This window comes from Typopeltis vanoorti, chromosome 10 (genome assembly GCF_054136105.1).
Source record: "Typopeltis vanoorti isolate ZY-2024b chromosome 10, IOZ_Tvanoo_1.0, whole genome shotgun sequence".
Classification (NCBI taxonomy): Eukaryota; Metazoa; Arthropoda; class Arachnida; order Uropygi; family Thelyphonidae; genus Typopeltis; species Typopeltis vanoorti.
Genome location: NC_143558.1, coordinates 95,536,162 through 95,558,822, shown reverse-complemented (window position 1 = coordinate 95,558,822; position 22,661 = coordinate 95,536,162). Strand labels below are relative to the sequence as shown.

The following is a 22,661-nucleotide window of genomic DNA, read 5'->3' as shown; positions in this document are numbered from 1 at the left end:
GAAATAGAGGAGAGAGTACTTTAAAAAAAATCAGAGATAATAAAAGTGACATGAAAACTTAAGACAATCTAGATATCTGAAGTAAATACTTTCCTTTAGTGAAATGAATACTTATCACGGTGATTAGAATTCATTTCACAACATGCCAACCTTCATATTAAGGTGGTCATCATCTGGAGTACACACACACACACACACACACACACACACACACACACATATATACAAGAAGACAATCTATATTACTTTTCAAGCAGTATGCCAAAGTGATTTGATCATCCATTATTCTACTGGCCTGACCTCTAGTGAGAAAATAAAAACTATATCAACGTTATATCCTATTTATAACATCATCAGAGAACAAATTCATATAAATACTTTTAATACAACAAAATTAAAGCTAAAATCCTAGATTACTACAGTCCTAATTATAATCAACTCTTAGACAAAAAAGGTTATGTGGGTAGAATATGTGGCATCTATATACTTGACATTTTTAGACCACTATTATAGTTCCTGTTATCACTTAATTCTGGTTGGTTGCTATTATCCTTTCTTGTAAGAAGTTGGTTGCTCCTGTTATCACTGACTTCTGTTTATCTGTTTTCAAAATGGCTACAGCAAAATTACTATCAACAAAATTCTTCACAAGACTCCACTTAAAAACAAGAATAAACTAGATTACAATAAAACTATAGCCATTCCATACATTAAAGCAGTGGCGCATCCAGGGTGCCCCCCCCCCCAAAGAAAAAGTTAAAACACACTAGAAAAATTTCCTAAATACTTTCCCTAATTAAAATTCATTTTTTATTTATGTTGTGTCATGTCTTCAATTTCTATACTACTTATGAATTAGGGGTCAGATAAGGTGAGAGAACTCCATAGCAGTGTTTCTCAACCTATGGTCCACAGACTATAGGTAGACCGTGGACCATTTCAGCTTATGGACCACCTGGGACAGGTGGTCCACAGGCTTAAATTAACCAAATAAATCTACATATTTTAATTATTCAAACAAAGCAAATTAAAATTGAATAAGTAAGTAAAAATTATTAAAATAAAATGAATACTTAAAAAAAATAATAAAAAAATAGCAGCAGAATGTTCATTCCATGAACATTCTGTCACTGTTTTAATTTGTAGCAGCAGAATGACAAGTAATAAAAGAGGGGTGAAGTGAAAAATAATATAGTTTTATTGCTTCCACCTTCCCTTGCTATTTTGTCAGATTTGAAGTGAACATGTGTTATCCACATGACCACATTTCAACCAATTGCTTGTTGTTTATTGATTTTTATTGTTGAAGATTTTCCTCCTTCAACCACGGCTCAATATATCTTCAGAAGTGCAAAGTAATACTTAGACAAAATGTGTTGTGAGTTAACTCCAGTATTTATATATTTTTCGGAAATCACGCGAAAAGCAACCTGACAATTGAGTTGAAATGCTAACTCTCTTCAACCAAATTCCAATAATATGTGAAACTGCCATAACAGCATTCACTATATATATATATATATATATATATATATATATATATATATTTTGACAATTCATTTTAACTCGGTTGGAATATTATAAAATAAGTTTAATGACTATTACCGAGAGAAAAGATGGCAAGATATATTTAACAAGATACTACTAGTTTACTAGTTTCGTTACAAGAACATCATCAGGTATCATACTCAAAGAAGTATATAATAAACTACAGAGACTTAACATTGTACTAACAGAACAAGTGAAAAACAGTAGCATGTTTGAAAAAATGCAAGTATGAGTTCCATACAAACGAATACTACGCGCTGTCGCGAGTGCATGGCTTCTCTCCAAAGAAGATTGACAAATTTCTTTCCCCCAGGCACTCAACTACTGCTGAAGATCCCCCTCCCCCAAGAGCCTTCATCTCCTTGCCATACATCAGCTCTCTTTCACCAAAACTGGCAAAGATTCTCAAGAAATTTAACTTCAAAACGTGCTACACTACGCTTCCAAAACTTCATTCATTACTTTGCAAATATAAACAGAAACATCTTCCTACTCAGTTTCCAGGAGTCTACAAGATTTTATGTGATTGCGGAAAGCCATATTATGGACAGACTGCTAAATCCATCCTTCTACGTTTGGATGAACACCGTAGAGATATCTCCTATAACAGGACTAGAGCTAGCGCTCTCTCTAGCCACGTTCTCTTTTCTGCTAACTCAGACGAAGGCCGCCAGCACATTGTAAACTGGACTCAAACTGCTAATATACATGTGTGCTATGATGAACTGGAAAGAAAGATTGTTGAATCAAGAGAAATGTCTCTAGATTCCTCTCATATCAACAACAGCCTAAGTTACAATCTCTCGGACGCACACGTTGCTTCTGTTCAGTACTGGCGCACTCGCGACAGCGCGTAGTATTCGTTTGTATGGAACTCATACTTGCATTTTTTCAAACATGCTACTGTTTTTCACTTGTTCTGTTAGTACAATGTTAAGTCTCTGTAGTTTATTATATACTTCTTTGAGTATGATACCTGATGATGTTCTTGTAACGAAACTAGTAGTATCTTGTTAAATATATCTTGCCATCTTTTCTCTCGGTAATAGTCATTAAACTTATTTTATATATATATATATATATATATATATATATATATATATATATATATATATATATATTAGTGGGGTGCTTAAGGGTCAAAGCTGTATAACTGAGAGGAGACCTCCACATAGCCTTTAAAGGAATGCGGAGAACCAACCAGGGCTTCTGACCTAATGTCTAATCTTCACCTTCTCGTGGTGCACCCTGTTGGGTATCTACTTGGATACTGAACGAACGAGGATGGGCTAGCAATTTGGGATTTAGCCGACCAAATTGTATTCTTATTGGTTAAACCAAAATAAAAAATGATGGTACAACATGACAAAATTTCATGCCGGCTGGGGCGTCGCCCGGTTAAACAAGGCCCCCGTTGTTTTCGTCAGGGAACCAGGGCAAACAGTGAAAAGTCAGCTACCGGAACAAATCTGAAAACAAACCCCAACTCAACATCACCAGAGTTAAAGATCGGTACTATCAACGTAAGAAGCCTGAATGGCAAAGAAATGGAGCTAGCTGAGGAATTAGATAAGTACCAGATCGACATAATAGTGGTGACTGAAACAAAAAAGACCAAAACTGGTGAGATCTTTCTGAGCAATAAATACAAAATGTTATATTCAGGCAATGACAATCAAAGAAAAGAAGGAGTAGCCATAGTATTCAACACAAAATACGAGGCTAATCTTCTTGAATGGCAGTCAGTCTCAAGTAGAGTAATGTGGGCAAATATGAGAATGGGGAACTGGACAATGAGACTTATTTGTGCCTATGGTCCCACAGAAGGTTCTACTAAGGAAGAAGTGGAGGAATTTTTTGAGGCTTTAGAAAAAGCAACTGACCCAATGAAAAAGGAAAAGTTGGTCCTTGTTGGGGATGTAAATAGAAGAGTAGGAAATGATTGTTAGACATACAAAAATATTTTGGGAAAATTTGGAGAAAAGAGCAAAGCTAATAATAATGGCAAATATCTGTTGGATTTCTGCTCAGGACATGGACTGGTTATTACTAACACCATGTTCCAACATAAAAATGTGCACAAATTCACATGGAGAGGCTAGGAAACAATCTCATTGACTATGTTATTGTTGATAGTGATGTTTTCTCCCTGGTGCAAGACACCAGAGTGTACAGGAGATTTGAAATTGGAAGTGATCACTATTTAGTCTTGAGCAGGATAAAATTTAATTTCATATTGAAAAGAATAACATGTAAGAAAGTTTTAAAGCGAATAAAAGCTGAGCAGCTCTCAGATGTGAACTGTAGACTAAAATACAGAAAGATTATTGAAAATAAAATGAAAGAATTTGAGAACAGGAATCAAACCTTGAAGATTCAGTGGCAAACTCTGAAGAAAACATTGATTGATTCTGCCAGAGAGGCATGTGGTGAGGTTGTGTGCAAGGATAAAAAAAATCAGAACTCCCTGGTGGACACAGGAAGTTAAAGAGGCAGTGAAGGAAAAGAAGAAAGCATATCAAAAGTTCCTGGCAAATAAGTCAGCTTTTACTCTTACAGAATACAGAGACAAATGTAAGAAAGCCAAACAGTGTGTAAAACTAGCTAAACAAAAGTCATGGGAGGACTTTGGCAAGAATTTAGAAAATAAATATCAAGAAGGTGGCAAAATATTCTGGAGGTTGATGAAGAAGCTTAGGAATGGAGGAAAGAGTGCTGTAAAAGGAGTTAGAGATGATAAAGGTGACATGAAAAACAGGAGAAAAAGATATCCTTGAAGTATGGAGTAATTACTTTGAAAAACTGCTAAATGAAACAAGCAGTGATGACAGCATAGTGATAAAAAAACACACTGACCAGGCATGCAGTCAGGAATACATATCAATACTTGAAGTAGAAAAAGCCATCAAAGGCTTGAAATGTGGAAAAGCAGCAGGACTAGATGATATTCGACCAGAAATGCTGAAGTATGGTAGTATAAAAGTCTTACAGTGGCTGCACTGCATAGTTCAGAAAGCCTGGACAGAGGGACAAATTCCCGATGATTGGAGTAGAGCTCTCATAGTACCCATATATAAAAAGGGAAATAAAACTGAATGTGAGAATTATAGAGGTATTTCCCTATTACATGTTCCTGGCAAGATCTATGTAAGTATACTTGAGAAACGGTTGAGAAGAATTGTGGAAGAAAAGCTTGGTGAAGAACAAGCTCGATTCAGGCCAAATAGAGGCTGTCAGGATCAGATCTTCACTTTACAACAAATAGTCGAGAAAGCATGGGAATATAACAAAGATCTGTATTTAAGTTTTGTCGATTTGGAAAAGGCATATGACAAGGTGCCAAGAGAGAAGCTATTAAATACGCTACAGTTATATGGTGTCAATGGGGCATTATATCAAGCGATACTTAGTCTTTATTTGAGTTGTAAGTCAGCAGTTAGAATTGAAGGAAGTACAGGAAGATGGTTTAATGTTAAATCTGGTGTGAGACAAGGATGTACATTATCCTCTCTGTTATTCATTATCTATATGGATCACATTATGAAGGAAAGTGGTATTAAACTTGATATCAAAATCGGAAATGTTAATGTCAGCTCTGCTTTATGCAGATGATGTTATACTTCTAAATAAATCCGCTACAAGTCTGCAAGATTCTCTGTTTAAATTGAATAGGTGTTGTAATAGATATGGTATGAAGGTCAGCAATAAAAAGACAAAGACAATGAAAATAGGCAGAATCATTGAAAATGTCAACTGTGTTGTGAATGGAGAACCTGTGGAACAAGTAAAACATTTTAGCTAATTAGGCACGATTTTTACTGAAGATGGTAAATTAAATATAGAAATAGACAACAGAATCAGCAAAGCTGGTATGGTGGGAAGGTCAATTGAATAAATTCATATGGAATAAGAGAGAAATTAGTCGCAACACTAAATTAGCTGTATACAAGACAGTGTTCAAAGCAGTTTTAACTTATGGATATTAGAAAAGAACTTGACATTGTCAGCATCCAGGAATGTGTTAGCAGAGCTAATCTCAGGTGGTATGGTCACTTAAATAGAATGGGAGGAAAGATTAACAAAACAAATGTTCTCTGCCAAGTTGGCAGGAAAACGACCCAGAGGAAGAACAAGATATAGGTGGATTGATACGGTACAAAGTGCCTCGACAGAAATATAAGATCTGATAATGTTGGGGTCTTGACAAGTAACAGACTGATTTGGAGGAAAATTGTAGATAGGAAGTTAGTATTGATTTAATTTTTTCATGTAGTACTGTCATATCCTGTAACCCCTTGAGGGTACATGGCAGGAATTTGATGATGATGATATATATTAGTTTTAACACATTTACGAATTTTAACACTTTTGGTTGAATTTTATTGCTGCCGAGCAAACTCACACAATCTAATTAATAACGATAGTTTTTAGTTAGATACTGTGTTTGCCGGTGCAACATAGGGTTTTGCTCGAGTCTATACAGCATAGTTTCTGTATGAGGGGGGACATGTGATTTATTAATTAGTGTCGTTTTTATACCAGTTGTCTTTAATTGCACTATTTGTTTAGAAATATATTACATAGACTGCTTATACCTTATTTACTGACATAATAAAAGTACTTGTTTTTCCTGCCTCTGCAATATAGTGGCTATTGGGGGAGGGCGTGTTGTTAACCGCAAGAGCAAGTTACTATCGCCCTGCTCTGAACGTGTTCCAGCTTTTTTTCATTTGCGAGGTATATGCAAAACTTTTTAATTTCATTTTCCGAAAAGTAAAATCAGAGGTGAGAGTTATATGCGAGTAAGTAAGGTATTTCAATTATGGATAAGTACAGTGGCACCTTCTTTAAATGGAAAAATATCTCAGATGATAGTGATAATACAAAACGAGTTTGTAATGACAGTTTGTGTGTAGTTTCTGAAGAGAAAGAGGTCTGTAACAAATCCACAGAAACAAGAATTCCCATCAGTTGCAATGCGATTATATTAATATGCTGAACGAAAGCAAAGTTTGGTGACTTGCTGGGCACTTGACCAGTGGATCACATTCAAAGGTAAATACAATCGGTTATTTTGTAGGAACATTTTTCTGTTTTGTGAATTTACTCCCTTTACGGTAATTATGCCTATATTATTGTGTTATTATTCAACAATTGTTTACAGTTTTGAATGTGTATATAAAGTCAACATCAACAGTAGCCTGATTACGAACGTGCGATGAAAGGGGCGGGGAGGATTGGAGCTTCCCCGGATAGCATTCAAAAGGTTGTGGAAAACTGCATGAAGATTTTCAACTTCTTCAAATAATTCGGGAAATTCCCTTCTCACTGAAGGTGAGATAAATACAAGATAAATACATGATAAAGGTAAATACAATTGGTTATTTTGTATAGGGGCCTGAAACTTATTAGTTTAGAATTTAACCACTGGGAAAGGGTTTGTGTCCACCTCAAAACTTTGAAACAGAATTTGGAAACATTTTCTGAATAACTTATTATAAGAAATTGCTGTGATTTCACGATCCATTTCAGGCTTGCAGTCACGAGAACAACCTTTCGTTATCAGAAAAAAGAGAAGCTAATTGAGCTTTCAAGTGACAGTGGGCTTAAAATGCAATTCCGTGATCGTGGTTTGGCTTGATTCTGGATCTCGCCTTCAGTGAGAAGGGAATTTCCCGAATTATTTGAAGTTGAAAATCGTCATGCAGTTTTCTACAACCTATCTTTGCGAGAAACACTTTTCATCGCTCCTTCAAATAAAAACAAAATACAGAATTTGTCTTAGTGTGTGTGCCAATCATCGACTGAAGTTGACCAATGATATTCAGCAACTCTGCAAGGTCGAGAAGCTCATCCATCTCATTAAAAGTAAATAGTAACATAATTATATCGTTTTATTTATTTGTTTAATAAAAATTAAAACTTTCTTTTAATTTTTATTAAACAAGGGTTTGTTTCCACCTCAAAACTCTGAATTAAAACTGTTTTAATTTTTATCCACAAAATTTAATTTTTTTCTATATATCCGGCCTGGTTGGCCGACTCTCCAGCCAAAAGGCTGTGAGTATTACATCCTGAATGAAGAACCTTTAAAAGGAAACAATTCATTCAGGATTTAACAAGTCAGAAAAATCAGCTGAGAGAAAAAAAACTTGTACTCAAGCAGAAGAAATAAAGTACTAACTGTAAATAGAATTACCTCCTTTTAGTAGAATTTAATACTATACAAAGAACTTTGTGTACAAATTAATGATTCTATGTAAAAGAAATATTAGGTTAAATATGTGTCCTATTAAGCTATCTCAAATAACGTAAGTCGCCAGACAGGTAATGAGTAACAGTGCAAAGGTCATGTCTGAAATGCACGTATCGGTCGTAACGCTGGAGGCACCAGTGTATGCGAAAAATGACGTAAGCGCGCTTTCCTCAAAGACAGCACCTAACAGCAATAGGGAGAGTAAGGATCATCTTAAGGGCATTAAAACTAAGGGTCGTGTGAAAAAAAAGGATACAGCAAAAAGAGGGCGCTAGAACATAGAATATAAGGCAATGCATGCCATATTGCAAAGCGCTTTTTGTTCCGGATTTCATCTCAAGGATTCTTGACCGGTGGTTGGAGAAAGGACGAGCCAGGGTTCTATGATGTCGGACAGCAGGCTGTTTCCATGATTAAGCTGAACAAGATTCCACGCAGAGCTGTACACGAATCATCAGCCTATGCAGAAATCATGCCAGTTACTGGATGTCCCATCGGAAAGGAGCGGAGATAGCCCTCAGTCGCAGAAGAAAATAGTTAGAGTCCGGCAGCAGTAAAAAGGACGACGTAGCCATAAGCCAGGTGCCAAAATAGCCGATCAAAGGATGACCAGAACAACATGTGGTAGTTAATAGACCTTCGGAAAGACCTGGGTAATGTATAGAGATCGTTTTTATTTGTTACGGAAGTGATAGAAGATAGAAATTTGTGTTTGATTAAGTAATGTGGACAATCCTAAGAGAACTTTGATAAGATTTCGTATTTTGAGACAGCAAATTCTGTTGAACAAGGAATTGTCAGGAACGAATCTAATTATATGTGACTGAAGTAATGTGTATTTTGTTTAGTAGATAATCTTAACTGAGATAGCAACAAGTTGTGTAATATGTCGTTATGAATAGCATGCAAGAGAGAATCTTAATTTTGTGTAATATTGTCATTGCTTTCTATTGTTTTTTGTGATTAACAATTTGATCTGTCTAGGTGAACTTGATTAATTTAGAATTGTTTAATTATCTTAGCATGAGATTTAGAAGTTTTAGTTATTTGATTCAATTTAGTTATAATTGTCATTTAGTTGCAATAAACATGTTTTATTGCATATGCCTGAGTCGTGTCTGAATTCGAGATATCAAATTACCACTTATAAAATTAGAACCATAGCAGGAGAAATTTTAGATATATATGTTTAAGTAATAGATCATTGGTCATGACTGCAAAGTACCAAATCTATTTAAGTGTGTGTTAGAGTGTATGCCAGTGAATCTAGGAATATTTCCCTCAGCTTGAATAAACTCCTGTTATAGGATACTGGCTGGCGCAGTATAAATACAAATTTGCCAGTATCTGAAAAGGAAATATCCCTAGGGAGAATCTAGTTAAGCTACACACAAGAAAAGATAATAGAGGTAAATGAAGTATATTAAATAAGAAAAATTAGAGAAACAACAATATATAACACGAGTTCGAATCCCGCTGTGGGCATGGATGTTTGTGATTGTCTGTGAAAATACTAGTGGTCAGCGGTAGACAGCATTCGTGTAGATGATGATGATGATGATTGTAGTTGTGGTTGGGAGTTGTAAAGTAGGTGCCCTTCCTCAATATGTCTTTGGACTACCTGGAGGTGTTATGTAATAATAATATCGACAAGCTTTATATGTTCATTGTGCATCACATAGTTTGAATTTGGCACTTGGAAATGCTGTATCTGTAACAAATAAGAAATTGCATTGGCATAATTGAAAAGGTACACAATTTCTTCAATACCCCTAAAAGACAGGACGTCCTTGTTGTTTATAATATTATAATAATATTAATATCTTTTAAGATTTATAATATCTTTATTTAGCTTGCAAAAAATATTTGCGTGCACGTTACCATTGCCTAAAATAATGCAAAAATCTGACAGTGACCTCTTGATTGCCCTAAATTTTGTTGATGATGTTGTGGCTCAATTAAATACTGTTTGTGAAACCAGATTCTTCATTTAAAGATATTTACGATGAAGCATGTATAAAAGCCAATAATTTTAATATTGACATTAAAAAGCTAAGGACTTCATCAAAACAAACATTAAGGTCATGTTCCAGCCGATTCTGTAGAAGAGTATTTCAGGAGAACTATTTCATTCCATTTATTGACCAAATATTGACTCAACTTCATGAACGTTTCACTCGGCACCGCAACATTTTGAAATATATTATTTTCTGTTCTACCAAATGGAAAAGATGCTCCAACAGCAAATGAAATGGAAGATTTTCATCAATTGTGTGAATTTTATGCCGGTTTGCCTTATAGAAATCCAGCAATTTTGAACGCCGAATTCAAGCTGTGGTATAAGAAATTTTGAAAAACTGTTTACAATAGCTCCATGCAAAAATGCCATCGATGCAGTTTCAAAGTGTGACAAAATGATATATATCCCAACATCTATAACTTACTAAATATATTTGCAACACTTCAGGTAACAACATGCATCAGTGAAAGGTCATTTTCTAACTTACGCCTTTTAAAAACCTATTTAAGATCTACCATGACACAATCACGATTGAACAGGCTGGCTTCTGTTCACTCGTGATTAATCTCTCTCATGATATACACAGAGAGAGAGAGATTAATGTAACCACGACTGAAATAATTCAAGAGCTTTGTAAAAAGAAAAGAAAACTGGATTTATTCTTTAAATAAATTTTTATAATCACCAAATTAATTTTATTGAATGAATGAAATTTAATGAATTTTAGTTAAACGGATAAAAATATTTTTAATGCAAATTCATTGTATTAAAAATATTTTTATCCGTTCAACTCCCCCCCCCCCCCCAAAGATTAAATCCTGGGTATGCCACTGCATTAAAGATATGTCCTATAAAATAAACAGAATACTAAAGAAATACAACCTTAATGCCACCGACAAATAGTCGAGAAAGCATGGGAATATAACAAAGATCTGTATTTAAGTTTTGTAGATTTGGAAAAGGCATATGACAAGGTGTCAAGAGAGAAGCTATTCAATATGCTGCAGTTATATGGTGTCAATGGGACATTATATCAAGCAATACTTAGTCTTTATTTGAGTTGTAAGTCATCAGCTAGAATTGAAGGAAATACAGGAGTATGGTTTAATGTTAATTCTGGTGTGAGACAAGGACGTACATTATCCCCTCTGTTATTCATTATCTATATGGATCACATTATGAAGGAAAGTGGTATTAAACATGATATCAAAATTGGAGATGTTAATGTCAGCTCTTTGCTTTATGCGGATGATGTTACACTTCGAAATAAATCCCCTACAAGTCTGCAAGATTCTCTGACTAAATTGAATAGCTGTTGTAATAGATATGGTATGAAGGTCAGCAGTAAAAAGACAAAGACAATGAAAATAGGCAGAATCATTGAAAATGTCAACTGTTGTGAATGGAGAACCTTTTGGAACAAGTAAAACATTTTAGCTACTTAGGCACGATTTTTACTGAAGATGGTAAATTAAATATAGAAATAGACAACAGAATCAGCAAAGCTGGTATGATGGGAAGTCAATTGAATAAATTCATATGGAATAAGAGAGAAATTAGTCGGAACACTAAATTAGCTGTATACAAGACAGTGTTCAAACCAGTTTTAACTTATGGATCTGAGAGCTGGGTCAGAAGTAAAACACTTGACCAAAGACTAGAGACCACAGATATGAGAGTCCTGAGAAAGATTATAGGCGTGAACAGATGACATCAATGGCAATATCATATTAAAACGAGGAAATTAGGAAAGAACTTGACATTGTCAGCACCCAGGAATGCGTTAGCAGAGCTAATCTCAGGTGGTATGGTCACTTAAACAGAATGGGCGAAGAAAGATTAGCAAAGCAAGTGTTCTCTGCCAGGTTGGCAGCAAAATGACCCAAAGGAAGACCAAGATATAGGTGGATTGATACGGTACAAAGTGCCTTAGACGATAGAAATATAAGGTCTGATAATGTTGGAGTCTTGACAAGTAACAGACTGATTTGGAGGAAAATTGTAGATAGGAAGTTAGTAATGATGTAATTTTTTTTTCATGTAGTACTATCATATCCTGTACATCCCTTGAAGGTACATGGCAGGAATTTGATAATGATGATGATGATGCCACTTTTAAACCTCCTACAAAATTAAAGAACTTACTCAACTCATCCAAGAATACCACTTCCACCACTGGCCCACCCTGGAGTATATTGTATTCACTGCACCTGTAATTTGCCCTATATATAGATAAAATAGGAGGCACAATTCCTACTGAAAAAAGAAACATAAACGACACATTTAAATTTATTAACTATAAATCTTCCCTTCCTGATTATGCCCTGAATACTCTACACAAAGAATTGACTCAGAAGGCACCTATTTTTTTTTACATCACACCAAAACATAGTATGAGCATAAATTTAAAGAATCCTGTGAAATTCTTATCACTCACCCTAATCTTAACAATAATTGTGGTCTAAAAATCCCAAGAATATGGATGGATGGCACATATTCTACCCACATAACCTTTTGTGGTAAGAGTTAATTATAATTAGGAGTGTAGTAATCTAATCATAGATTTAATATAAAAAAACATTTATGTTAAATTATTGATTAGGCCAATAATTTTGCTTGTCTTAAAAGTATTTATATGCATTTGTATGTATGTGTATACTCCAGATGATGACCTTAATATGAAGGTCAATATGCGACAATTTGAAAAAATTCGCAGAGAACTGCATAGCCTAGAAATATCGAAAAAATTAAGAAAAAGTTAGGTATGTCATGAATTCATAAAATACATATGGATACTAGTCTATTTTATCATTTACTACCATAAAGTATACACAAATCTATTATAAAAAGTTAAAATTTATCAAAAGTTCCGCACACAAACACTTACAGACTGTACATGGCCATTTCCAGTCAAGAGAAATTATATAAATGTAAACAAATATAAAGATGCAATATTAAATCAGAACTGCATAAAATTAACTGTTACCAAATAGTTAAATGAATTGGCATAAAATAAAAATTATTCAAATTAAGTGGATATTGAATCCAACATTATTTCAAAGCCGAATAGAGAAACTACAAGAGTTTCAGAGAAGCTACAAGAGTTTCATGCCGAATATAGAGACTATAAAAGTTTCGGCAGATACAAGTGTAAGCAAACCTTTCATGATGGGGCAACTCGTAGTAAAGGTGGAGTAAGCTCCAATCGCTGTCCTTAGTATTTTCCCATAATGTAAAACACATCTCCTAGGAGAATGATGTTATGCATTATGGAGGAAGGTCACTACTCAGACCGGTTTTCACCTTTTTTTTTTTTGAGGTCTCGTCAGTGGGAGCTAGACCAAGAATACTCACGAAGTGATGCAGAACTTATGCTTTACCATATGAGTTGCTAAAAAAAAGGTGTCACATTACAAAAGGCACCAAGAATTACTGAAAAAGAGAAACAAAAGGCTTCACTTCGGCGATGCAAAATTATTCAAATTAAGTGGATATTGAAACCAATATTATTTCAAACCAATATTATTTCTCTGAAACTACAAGAGTTTCATGCTGAATATAGAGACTATAAAAGTTTCGGCGGATACAAGCATAAGCAAACCTTTCATGAAAGGGCAACTCGTAGTAAAGGTGGAGTAAGCTCTGATAACTGTCCTTCGTATTTTCCCATAATGTAAAACACATCTCCTAGGAGATATATGATGTTATGCATTATGGGGGAAGGTCACTACCCAGACCGGTTTTGACCTTTTTTGAGGTCTCGTCAGTGGGAGCTAGACCAAGAATACTTAGGATGAAGTGATGCAGAACTTATGCTTTACCATATGAGTTGCTAAAAAGTGTCATATTACTTGGATAATACTAAGGACAGTGATCGGAGCTAACTCCACCTTTACTACGAGTTGTCCTGTCATGGAAGGTTTGCTTATGCTTGTATCCGCTGGAACTTTTATAGTCTCTATATTCGGCATGAAACTCTTGTAGTTTCTTTATTCGGCTTTGAAATAATGTTGGATTCAATATCCACTTAATTTGAATAATTTTGCATTGCCAAAGTGAAGCCTTTTGGCTCTCTTTTTCAGTATTTCTTGGTGCCTTTTGTAATGTGACAGCTTTTTAGAAACTCATATGGTAAAGTATACATTCTGCATCACTTCATCCTGAGTAGTCTTGGTCTAGCTCCCACTGAAGAGACCTCAAAAAGTTTGAAACTGGTTGGAAGCTTGGGCAATGAATGGCAATGCTGCAGCCCGTGAAGTTTTAACTGAGGCTGGGCTGTTGCTATTACCCAGCAAATGAGTGACTCTGCTCGGTGGTGGGGGAGCCTGCCACGATGTAGAGCCAACCGGTTCTCAGAGTTCTTCTCAGTGGCAGGGTGAGCCTGTTACTGAGGGGAACAATGCTGAGTTTCTGAATTTTGATCCTGCAGGTCGGTCATTATTGGGTGATCCGGGGGATCTTAAGAGTTTTTGGAGAGGTAGCCCTCACACTTAAACAGGGAAACTAGTCTGGGTAGTGACCTCCCCCCATAATACATAACATCATACATCTTCTAGGAGATGTATTTTACATTATGGAAAAATACTAAGGACAGTGATTGGAGCTTACTCCACCTTTACTACGAGTTGCCCTGTCATGAAAGGTTTGCTTATACTTGTATCCGCTAAAACTTTTATAGTCTCTATATTCAGCATGAAACTCTTGTAGTCTCTCTATTCGGCTTTGGAATAATGTTGGATTCAATATCCACTTAATTTGAATAATTTTGCATTGCCAAAGTGAAGTCTTTTGGCTCTCTTTTTCAGTAATAAAATAAAAATTTTATAACTATTCATTCATTATTATATATGCTATGCTACTGCAAAACAATCGTATCGATTGCACTAGGCTACCATAGAGCAATCTTTTTCGCTATCAACGCTTGAATCATTGTATCTGTAAATAAATATGAATTTCTTTATCACACTATCTTTTCATTTTTGATGTCTAGTATTAGTAATACATATAACATCTACAATGTTTTGTATCATATAAGACAATATTGATATAGGTACTGAGAGACATACAATCCATCTTCTAAGCAGACGACATAAACTTACGGTATCGATAAATACAGTACTGTAAATGTATTTTCACTTCCTTATGAGTTTCTGTAACAACATTTTCTTTTCTCTAGCTTACTTTGTTGTAAGAATATAGCATATAATACATACATACCATATACAAAACATGTATTAATCGACTGTTTATGTTATTGGTAAGGCTTCTGGTCAACAGTAGGATAAGAGTAGAAAAAATTTGAGAGAGATGCAATTACAAGTATGTATCAACTCAATATAAAAATAAAATAAATAAATATCTCCCCAGAAATCTAAAAAAGACAAGAGTAGATGATATTCAGTCATAAATGCTCAAATATGGAGGTATAAAAGCTTTACTGTGGCTTCACTGCATAATCCAAAAGGCTGAACTGCAAAGGATTACAGCACAGTTCTCATACAACTCATCTATAAAAAGGGAAATAACTAAATGTGGAAAGTTTATTTTTCACTTTCATTGGTTAGACTATAATAAATTTAGTTTAATCCTTTATCCAAGTGTGAGCAAACAAAGTTTGCATCTAAAAGTATTTTCAGGACTGGAGTAAGGTGGTACAACACAGGGCAACTCATTACAAAGGTGGAGCAAGCTAACATCACTCCTATCTCAGTATCTTCCATAATGCAAAACACATCTCCTTGCGGATATGTATAATGTTATGCATTAAGGGAAGGGCCACTACCAGACTAGTTTTGACCTTTATTGAGGTCTCTTCAGTGGGAGCCAGGCCCAAGTGGAGATACCAGGCAGAAGCATTAGCAAGGTCATCTCTACTTATAGGAGTTGCCAAATGGTGTACACCTTTCACCTTACTCCAGTCCTGAAGATACTTTCAGGCACAAACCTTGTTTGCTCACACTTGGATAAAGGATTAAACTAAATTTATTATAGCCTAACCAAGTGAAAAATAAACTTTCAACATCTTTCTCTAAATCCAGAGTAATTTAATGAAAAGGTGGCACACCGTTTTGCAACTCCTATAGGTAGAGATGACCTTGCAAATGCTTCTGGTTGGTATCTCCACTTGTGCCTGGCTCCCACTGAAGAGACCTCAATAAAGGTCAAAACTAGTCTGGGAAGTGGCCCTTCCCTTAATGCATAACATTATACATATCCGCAAGGAGATGTGTTTTGCATTATGGGAGATACTGAGATAGGAGTGATGTTATCTTGCTCCACCTTTGCAACGAGTTGCCCGGTGTTGTACCACCTTACTCCAGTCCTTAAGATACTTTCAGGCACAAACTTCGTTTACTCACACTTGGATAAAGGATTAAACTAAATTTATTAAAAACTAAATGTGAGAATTACAGAAGGAATGCAAGACTCATTCTTTCTGAGTATTCCTGGTAAGATTTATGCAAGTATACTAGAAAAAAAGTTAAGAAATATTGCAAGGGAAGCTTGTAGAAGGAAAGCTAGATCCAGGCCAAATAGGGAGTCAGGATGAGAAGGCAAATTGTTCAGAAATCATGGGAATACAACAAAGATCCGTATTTAAGTTTTGTAGATCTGTATTTAAGTTTTGCCAAGAGAAAAGCTGTTCAAATACACTACAGTTATATGATATAAATGAGATTATATTGAGGAATACATATATTTAAATTGTAAGTCAAGAGTTAGAAATGAAGGAGATACAAAAATATGGTTTGATGTTATTTCAAGCATGAAACAAGGGTGCACATTATCTTTACTGATATTCCAATATGTATCAACATTATGAAGAAATGTGGCATTAAACCTAATAGCAATATTGGAGATGTTAATCTTTGCTTTATGCAGATGTTATACTCCTAAATAAATCCAACACACATCTGTAGGATTCTCAAACTAAACTGAATAAATGCTGTAACAAATTATGTATGAAAATCAGCAATAAAAGCACAATGAAATAGGTGGTAGCTAAAAACATCAACTGCATCGTGAATGGAGAACCTATAGAACAAGTAAAACATTTCTGCTGTTTAGGTACAATCTTTAGTGAAGATGACAAATTAAATATAGAAATAAACAGCAGAATTAGCTAGGCTGGTATAGTAAGAAATGAATAAATTTATATGAAATAAAAGAGGGGGGGGGGGTGCTTAAAGGTCAAAGCTGTATAACTGAGAGGAGACCTCCACGTAAACTTTAAAAGGATGCGGAGAACTGACCAGGGCTTCTGACCTAATATCCAATCCTCACCTTCTCATGGTGCACCCTGTTAGGTATCTACCCAGATACTGAACGAACGACGATGGTATGTCATGAAGAAATTTCATCATGACATACCATCATATTCATTACTGGTTTAAGTCAACATAGAATACATTTTGGTTTGCTGTCTCAAACCGATAGCTCATCGCTGTTCATTCATTCAATCAAAATCCAGTGGATACCTAACTACTGATGTGCACCATGTGAAAATGAATAGACAGGACACAACTCAGAAGACTGAGTACCAACTCAGGCTTCTGAGTTGAGTCCATTCCTTAAAGGATATGTAAAGGGCTCCTTTGTTAGCTATCTCTGATCCATAATTGAACCTTGGTCGCTGAGTGGATAGTATTCTCTGCTCTCTAAACAACAGATTCAAAAGACCGTGGATTCAAATGCCACTGCACACGTGAATGTTTTTGACGGTCCTTAGGTAGCAGATGAGTCCCGTTTCCCACTCCAACTAACATGAGATTGATTACCTTACTTTATTGGAAGCAAAAGGTGGTCTTGAGAAGAAAAAAAAATAAAATAAAAAAAATAAAAAATCTGATCTCTACAGCACAAACACAGGAAACTAAAATATCGAAGTCTAAGCATACCTAAGGTACTACTTTAAAGTTCAAAACCTTTTTTGTTGCAAACCAATCTTTCCTCCCCCAGCAGAATATTGTATTTAATAGAAAACATATCTATTTGTCAGTTCTAATGAACAATTTTATTAGAACTGACATATTTATTCAGTTTGAAATTGGAACTTTCTCTCTTACGAGGAATCAGTAGCTAGAAATCAACTATGGACAAGTATACCAATAAGCAAGTATATGAAAATCTTATATCTCTATAGCTCAATAACTAAAAAATCTGTAACCAAGAATGTAACAGACTACTTGTTCTGTACAAACTCTTCCTTTTAAGGTTACACAGTGATCAGCATTCATATTTATGAATTTAGGGACACAAAACACACATGTTGAAATTATTATTTTACTTATTATTAATAAAATAACAATTGACGTGTCGACCCCTGTGTTGTGGTCATCATCAGAAAAATACATATGTATATGAAAACAAGCTACAAGCTCTTGCACTCTACAAAGGTAAATTGAATCTACACTGTTAATTGATCTTTTACTTAGCCTGACCTCTAGTGGTAAAAAAAAACACCACAATAAACCCTGCTAAAGTCCTCCCGTACTAAGCTTCTCTTCAGAACTTGTACAGTTCAGGTTGCTATTGAATGTTTAAAAAAAAAAACTTCACCGAGTCTTCTTGTATTGAGATTTTTCTTTGCCTTGTTCTAGTTGCTATAAAGATTGCAAATTTGTCCTCCACATTCTTGGAATGGTTAGACTGTCATTTTTGTTCAGGTTAGGATTGTGTTTGAGCATTTCACATGCTTGTTTAAATTTCCTCTCGAACCAGGTTTTGGTGTGGTGTAGGAACTTGGTACCTTTCAAATCAATTCTGTGGTACTACTCCAGATATACCACAGAATTAATTGGAAAGGTACCAAGTCCCTACACCGCACCAAAACATGGTTCGAGAGGAAATTTAAACAAGCATGTGAAATGCTCAAACACAATCCTAACCTGAACAAAAATGACAGTCTAACCATTCCAAGAATGTGGAGGACCCATTTGCAACCATTACAGCAACTAGCACAAGGCAAAGAAAAATCTCAATACAAGAAGACTTGAAGTTTTTTTTTTTTCAAACATTCAATAGCAACCTGAACTGTACACGTTCTGAAGAGAAGCTTAGTACGGGAGGACTTTAGCAGGGTTTATTGTGGTGATTTTTTTTTTTACCACTAGAGGTCAGGCTAAGTAAAAGATCAATTAACAGCATAGATTCAATTTACCTTTGTAGAGTGCAAGAGCTTGTAGCTTGTTTTCATATGCACATGTATTTTTCTGATGATGACCTCAACACAGGAGCCGACTCGTCAATTGTTATTTTATTAATAATAAGTAAAATAATCATTTGAACATGAACAGTGACAGAAAAATTTTATAGGATGGAATTATTAATAATTTCATCCCATGATGATCATAATATGACTATTTCACATAAAGCTAAAATAACATGTGTGTTTTGTGTCCCTAAATTTGTAAATATGAGTTCTTTACAAATGTTTCAATAATGCAATGTCATTGTTAATCATACCTATTTCAGCTTACAACTAAAATTATTTCTATTTAATAACAATCATGTAAGTTATCAGTCCTCAGAGAAAAAAATTTCAATTGATTAAACTGGGAATTGCTAAACTTGCATACTATTCAGGGGCGTGCCGGCCGTATGTGCAATGTGTGCGACACACACAGGCGCCAAAGAGGAGGAAATACTTTTAAAAAACATTTTTTTAAAGTGATTTTTTTATTGGAGGGGGGAGGGGGGGGTGATAGGGGCACCACCTAAAGTTTTGGATACAGGCGCTGGACACTACTGGCATGCCCCTGATACTATTATATGTATGGAAAAACTTGAATGCCTTCCACATATATTTACATACATACCTGCACTACTAGCACCTTGATGCCAATCACTAGAACTATCAGAATGGCAGTCAGAATTTTGTGCTGAAGAGGAGGAACATTTTGAAGCTTTGTTCCATTCTCCATGCTTGGATGCAGATGAAGGAGACCAAGCCTCACCTCTATTTTGTGATACTCTCACCTGAGATACAAAATTATCTGTTGAAGTTTTGGTAGAGCGAGATGATGCTGATAATGCGAGATGATGTGAATGAGAACGTATATGGAAGGGAGCTATTTCCGTTAGTGAGAGTTCACTACGGGCGGTTACCATTCCTCCCACATGAGCCAATCTCTGATTACTGGTGTTGCGGCTATGATCATGAAAGCTACGATGAAGATGATTCTGAATACTGTTATGACTAGAGCCATTGTGTTCATGAGAGCTAATTCCTGAACGTCCTGGAGATGAACGAGTAGTAGCAACTGTTGAGTGTAAAGCACCAGGAGGACTGATATGTTTACTTGCGGATGACAGACCAGTGAAAGGAGCATAGGCACTGGGCCCTAGGCGGTTTGGTACCACTGTTAGTGGCTTTTCTTGGGATGAGCTTTTAACTGTCACAGAATGATGTACCTGGTGAGATTCTCTTCTTCTCTCAGCTTGAACACCACATACCTTAAAAAAGGAAGAACAATCAAAATTAAACATAGTCTAAAGATATGAGGATACTTTGTGCGTGTTAAAATGTTATATACTGTAATATGTGAAAAGGATACAGTATTAATAGCATTTCATCTGTTAATTCTATTTACTGATGAAATGCTGCTTTTACATTTTTTTGTGTGTGTGTTATTTAATGCCTATTGACATTATATTGCTATGTTTTGAAATCTCTCCCTCACACAGTGTGTGTGTGTGGGGGGGGGGGGGAATTAATATTAAAGCGGTTTTCAAGCAAGGGGTATTTCATTAAATGTGTTGATGTTTTGCTGAGTTCTGTGTTACACTTATATAAAGTGAGCATTATGAATTACTAATGAAATATCACAAGCATTCTCAGAAGAACATGAACAGTGACAGAAAAATGTCATGGGATGAAATTATTAATAATTTCATCTCATGATGATCAGAATATGACTATTTCACATAAAGCTAAAATAACATATGTTAACATAAGAACTGCCCATTCTGCTATTTCTGGAATTTTCTTAATTATTTTTTAATTTCTTATTTCTTAATTATTTCATAATTCTCTCAATATCAAGAAGTACTTGAACATTCAGAAATCACAAACAGCTACAAGCTTCTATTCATATACTAACAAAAGGATCCTGCATGTTATTCATCAAACATAGCAACACGAAGAGAAGGCCAACTATTAATATGCTAAAAGAAAGGATAATGCCAACAAAGAAAATAACTTAGATCAACAATGCAAAGTTTTGATAAGATGTAAACATAGTTTACAGCCACAAACTTTAATTCCTCACCTCTCCCCCCCCGCACACACACACAACTATAAATATATAGAGCCAGGATAATGATATCTAACCATTGCCATTAACTACTGCTACATAAAAAACATCAAAATATTAATCAGAACTTATTAATAAATATGCAAAATTTATTCAAATAAATACTCACCCACTTATAATAATACATCAGAACTTCACTAAATTGCTCTTTCCAATTAGCATCATCAGTAAATTGCTGTTAACTTCACACACACAACCAGGATCACTATTACTAATTATATTAATACCAAATCATATCACTTATTATATCAGTGCTGTAACAATATATCGTTGTTTAATTAATTAAATTTCTTATTAAAATCTCTCATTATATCTTATTTCCTCTTATTAAATCTCCTTTTAAAATCCTACCAGCTGCACCATTGTAAAAATATGTTATTATTCATTAACAACTTAAAAACTACTGCTACATTCATTAACTACTGCTACATAAAAAACATCAAAATATTAATCAGAACTTATTAATAAATATGCAAAATTTATTCAAATAAATACTCACCCACTTATAATAATACATCAGAACTTCACTAAATTGCTCTTTCCAATTAGCATCATCAGTAAATTGCTGTTAACTTCACACACACAACCAGGATCACTATTACTAATTATATTAATACCAAATCATATCACTTATTATATCAGTGCTGTAACAATATATCGTTGTTTAATTAATTAAATTTCTTATTAAAATCTCTCATTATATCTTATTTCCTCTTATTAAATCTCCTTTTAAAATCCTACCAGCTGCACCATTGTAAAAATATGTTATTATTCATTAACAACATGTGTTTATCTTAATTTTGTTTGTTATTACTAATTGCTTATCCTATCAAACTCTATAATATTCAATTCTTGTTAAGTCTCTCATTAAATCTTGTCGCTTGTTGTGCCTTTGTAAATCTATGTTATCTCACTTAAACTTATCTACTTAACTTTGATTACTCTCTTATCTGTTTGGCCGCAAACATTGAAGCTCACAGAACAAAGAAACTGCCTCAGGCTGGAGCCAACCACTTTATCTGATCTACCGGTGTTTGTTCTAAACAGAATTTTGAAAAATTTGTTTGTTTGTAGCTGTGCCACCAAAATACGCAGATGGGAGGCGAATCTCCCTCCAAAGAAAAACACACGCAACCTTCCTCTCTTAATAAAAATCAAATCTAGCTGCTTAACCCTTCTAAGCTACAGTTGTAGCAATATCTACCTTAAGGCTCACAGATTTGAGTTTAATGAGTAGTGTATTGGAAATAGGAATCAGGCAAGTTATTTAAACAGTAAAATAGTTTATTCATCACTAATGAAATATACAAAAGGTCAATTATAATTTCCAAGTAGATTTTGCTTCTATGCTTCAAAGTTGCGTTTACATTTAGTCCCTCAACACAATTACTTCTAGTAGGACTACGAGTCTAAAACATTAACCTAGATGTGTACTCAAATCATCCTCTGATAAACTCAGTAACCTTATGCAATAGCTACAACATTAAACACAACATGTATTACCTTAATTTTTAAACTATGC

The 22,661-nt window shown here is 34.8% G+C and overlaps 1 protein-coding gene across 4 annotated transcripts in view; it reads right to left on the bottom strand.

Moving 5' to 3' along the window:
- The window catches only part of LOC150102608 (signal-induced proliferation-associated 1-like protein 2), a 485,410-nt gene that overhangs the window by 97,623 nt on the left and 365,126 nt on the right, over positions 1-22,661 (bottom strand). For all 4 annotated transcript variants that reach the window (XM_090398858.1, XM_090398862.1, XM_090398859.1 and 1 more), the window contains one exon: positions 19,643-20,279. In XM_090398858.1, the coding sequence (XP_090254984.1) occupies positions 19,643-20,279 (637 nt within the window). The remainder of the gene's footprint in view (positions 1-19,642; positions 20,280-22,661) is intronic.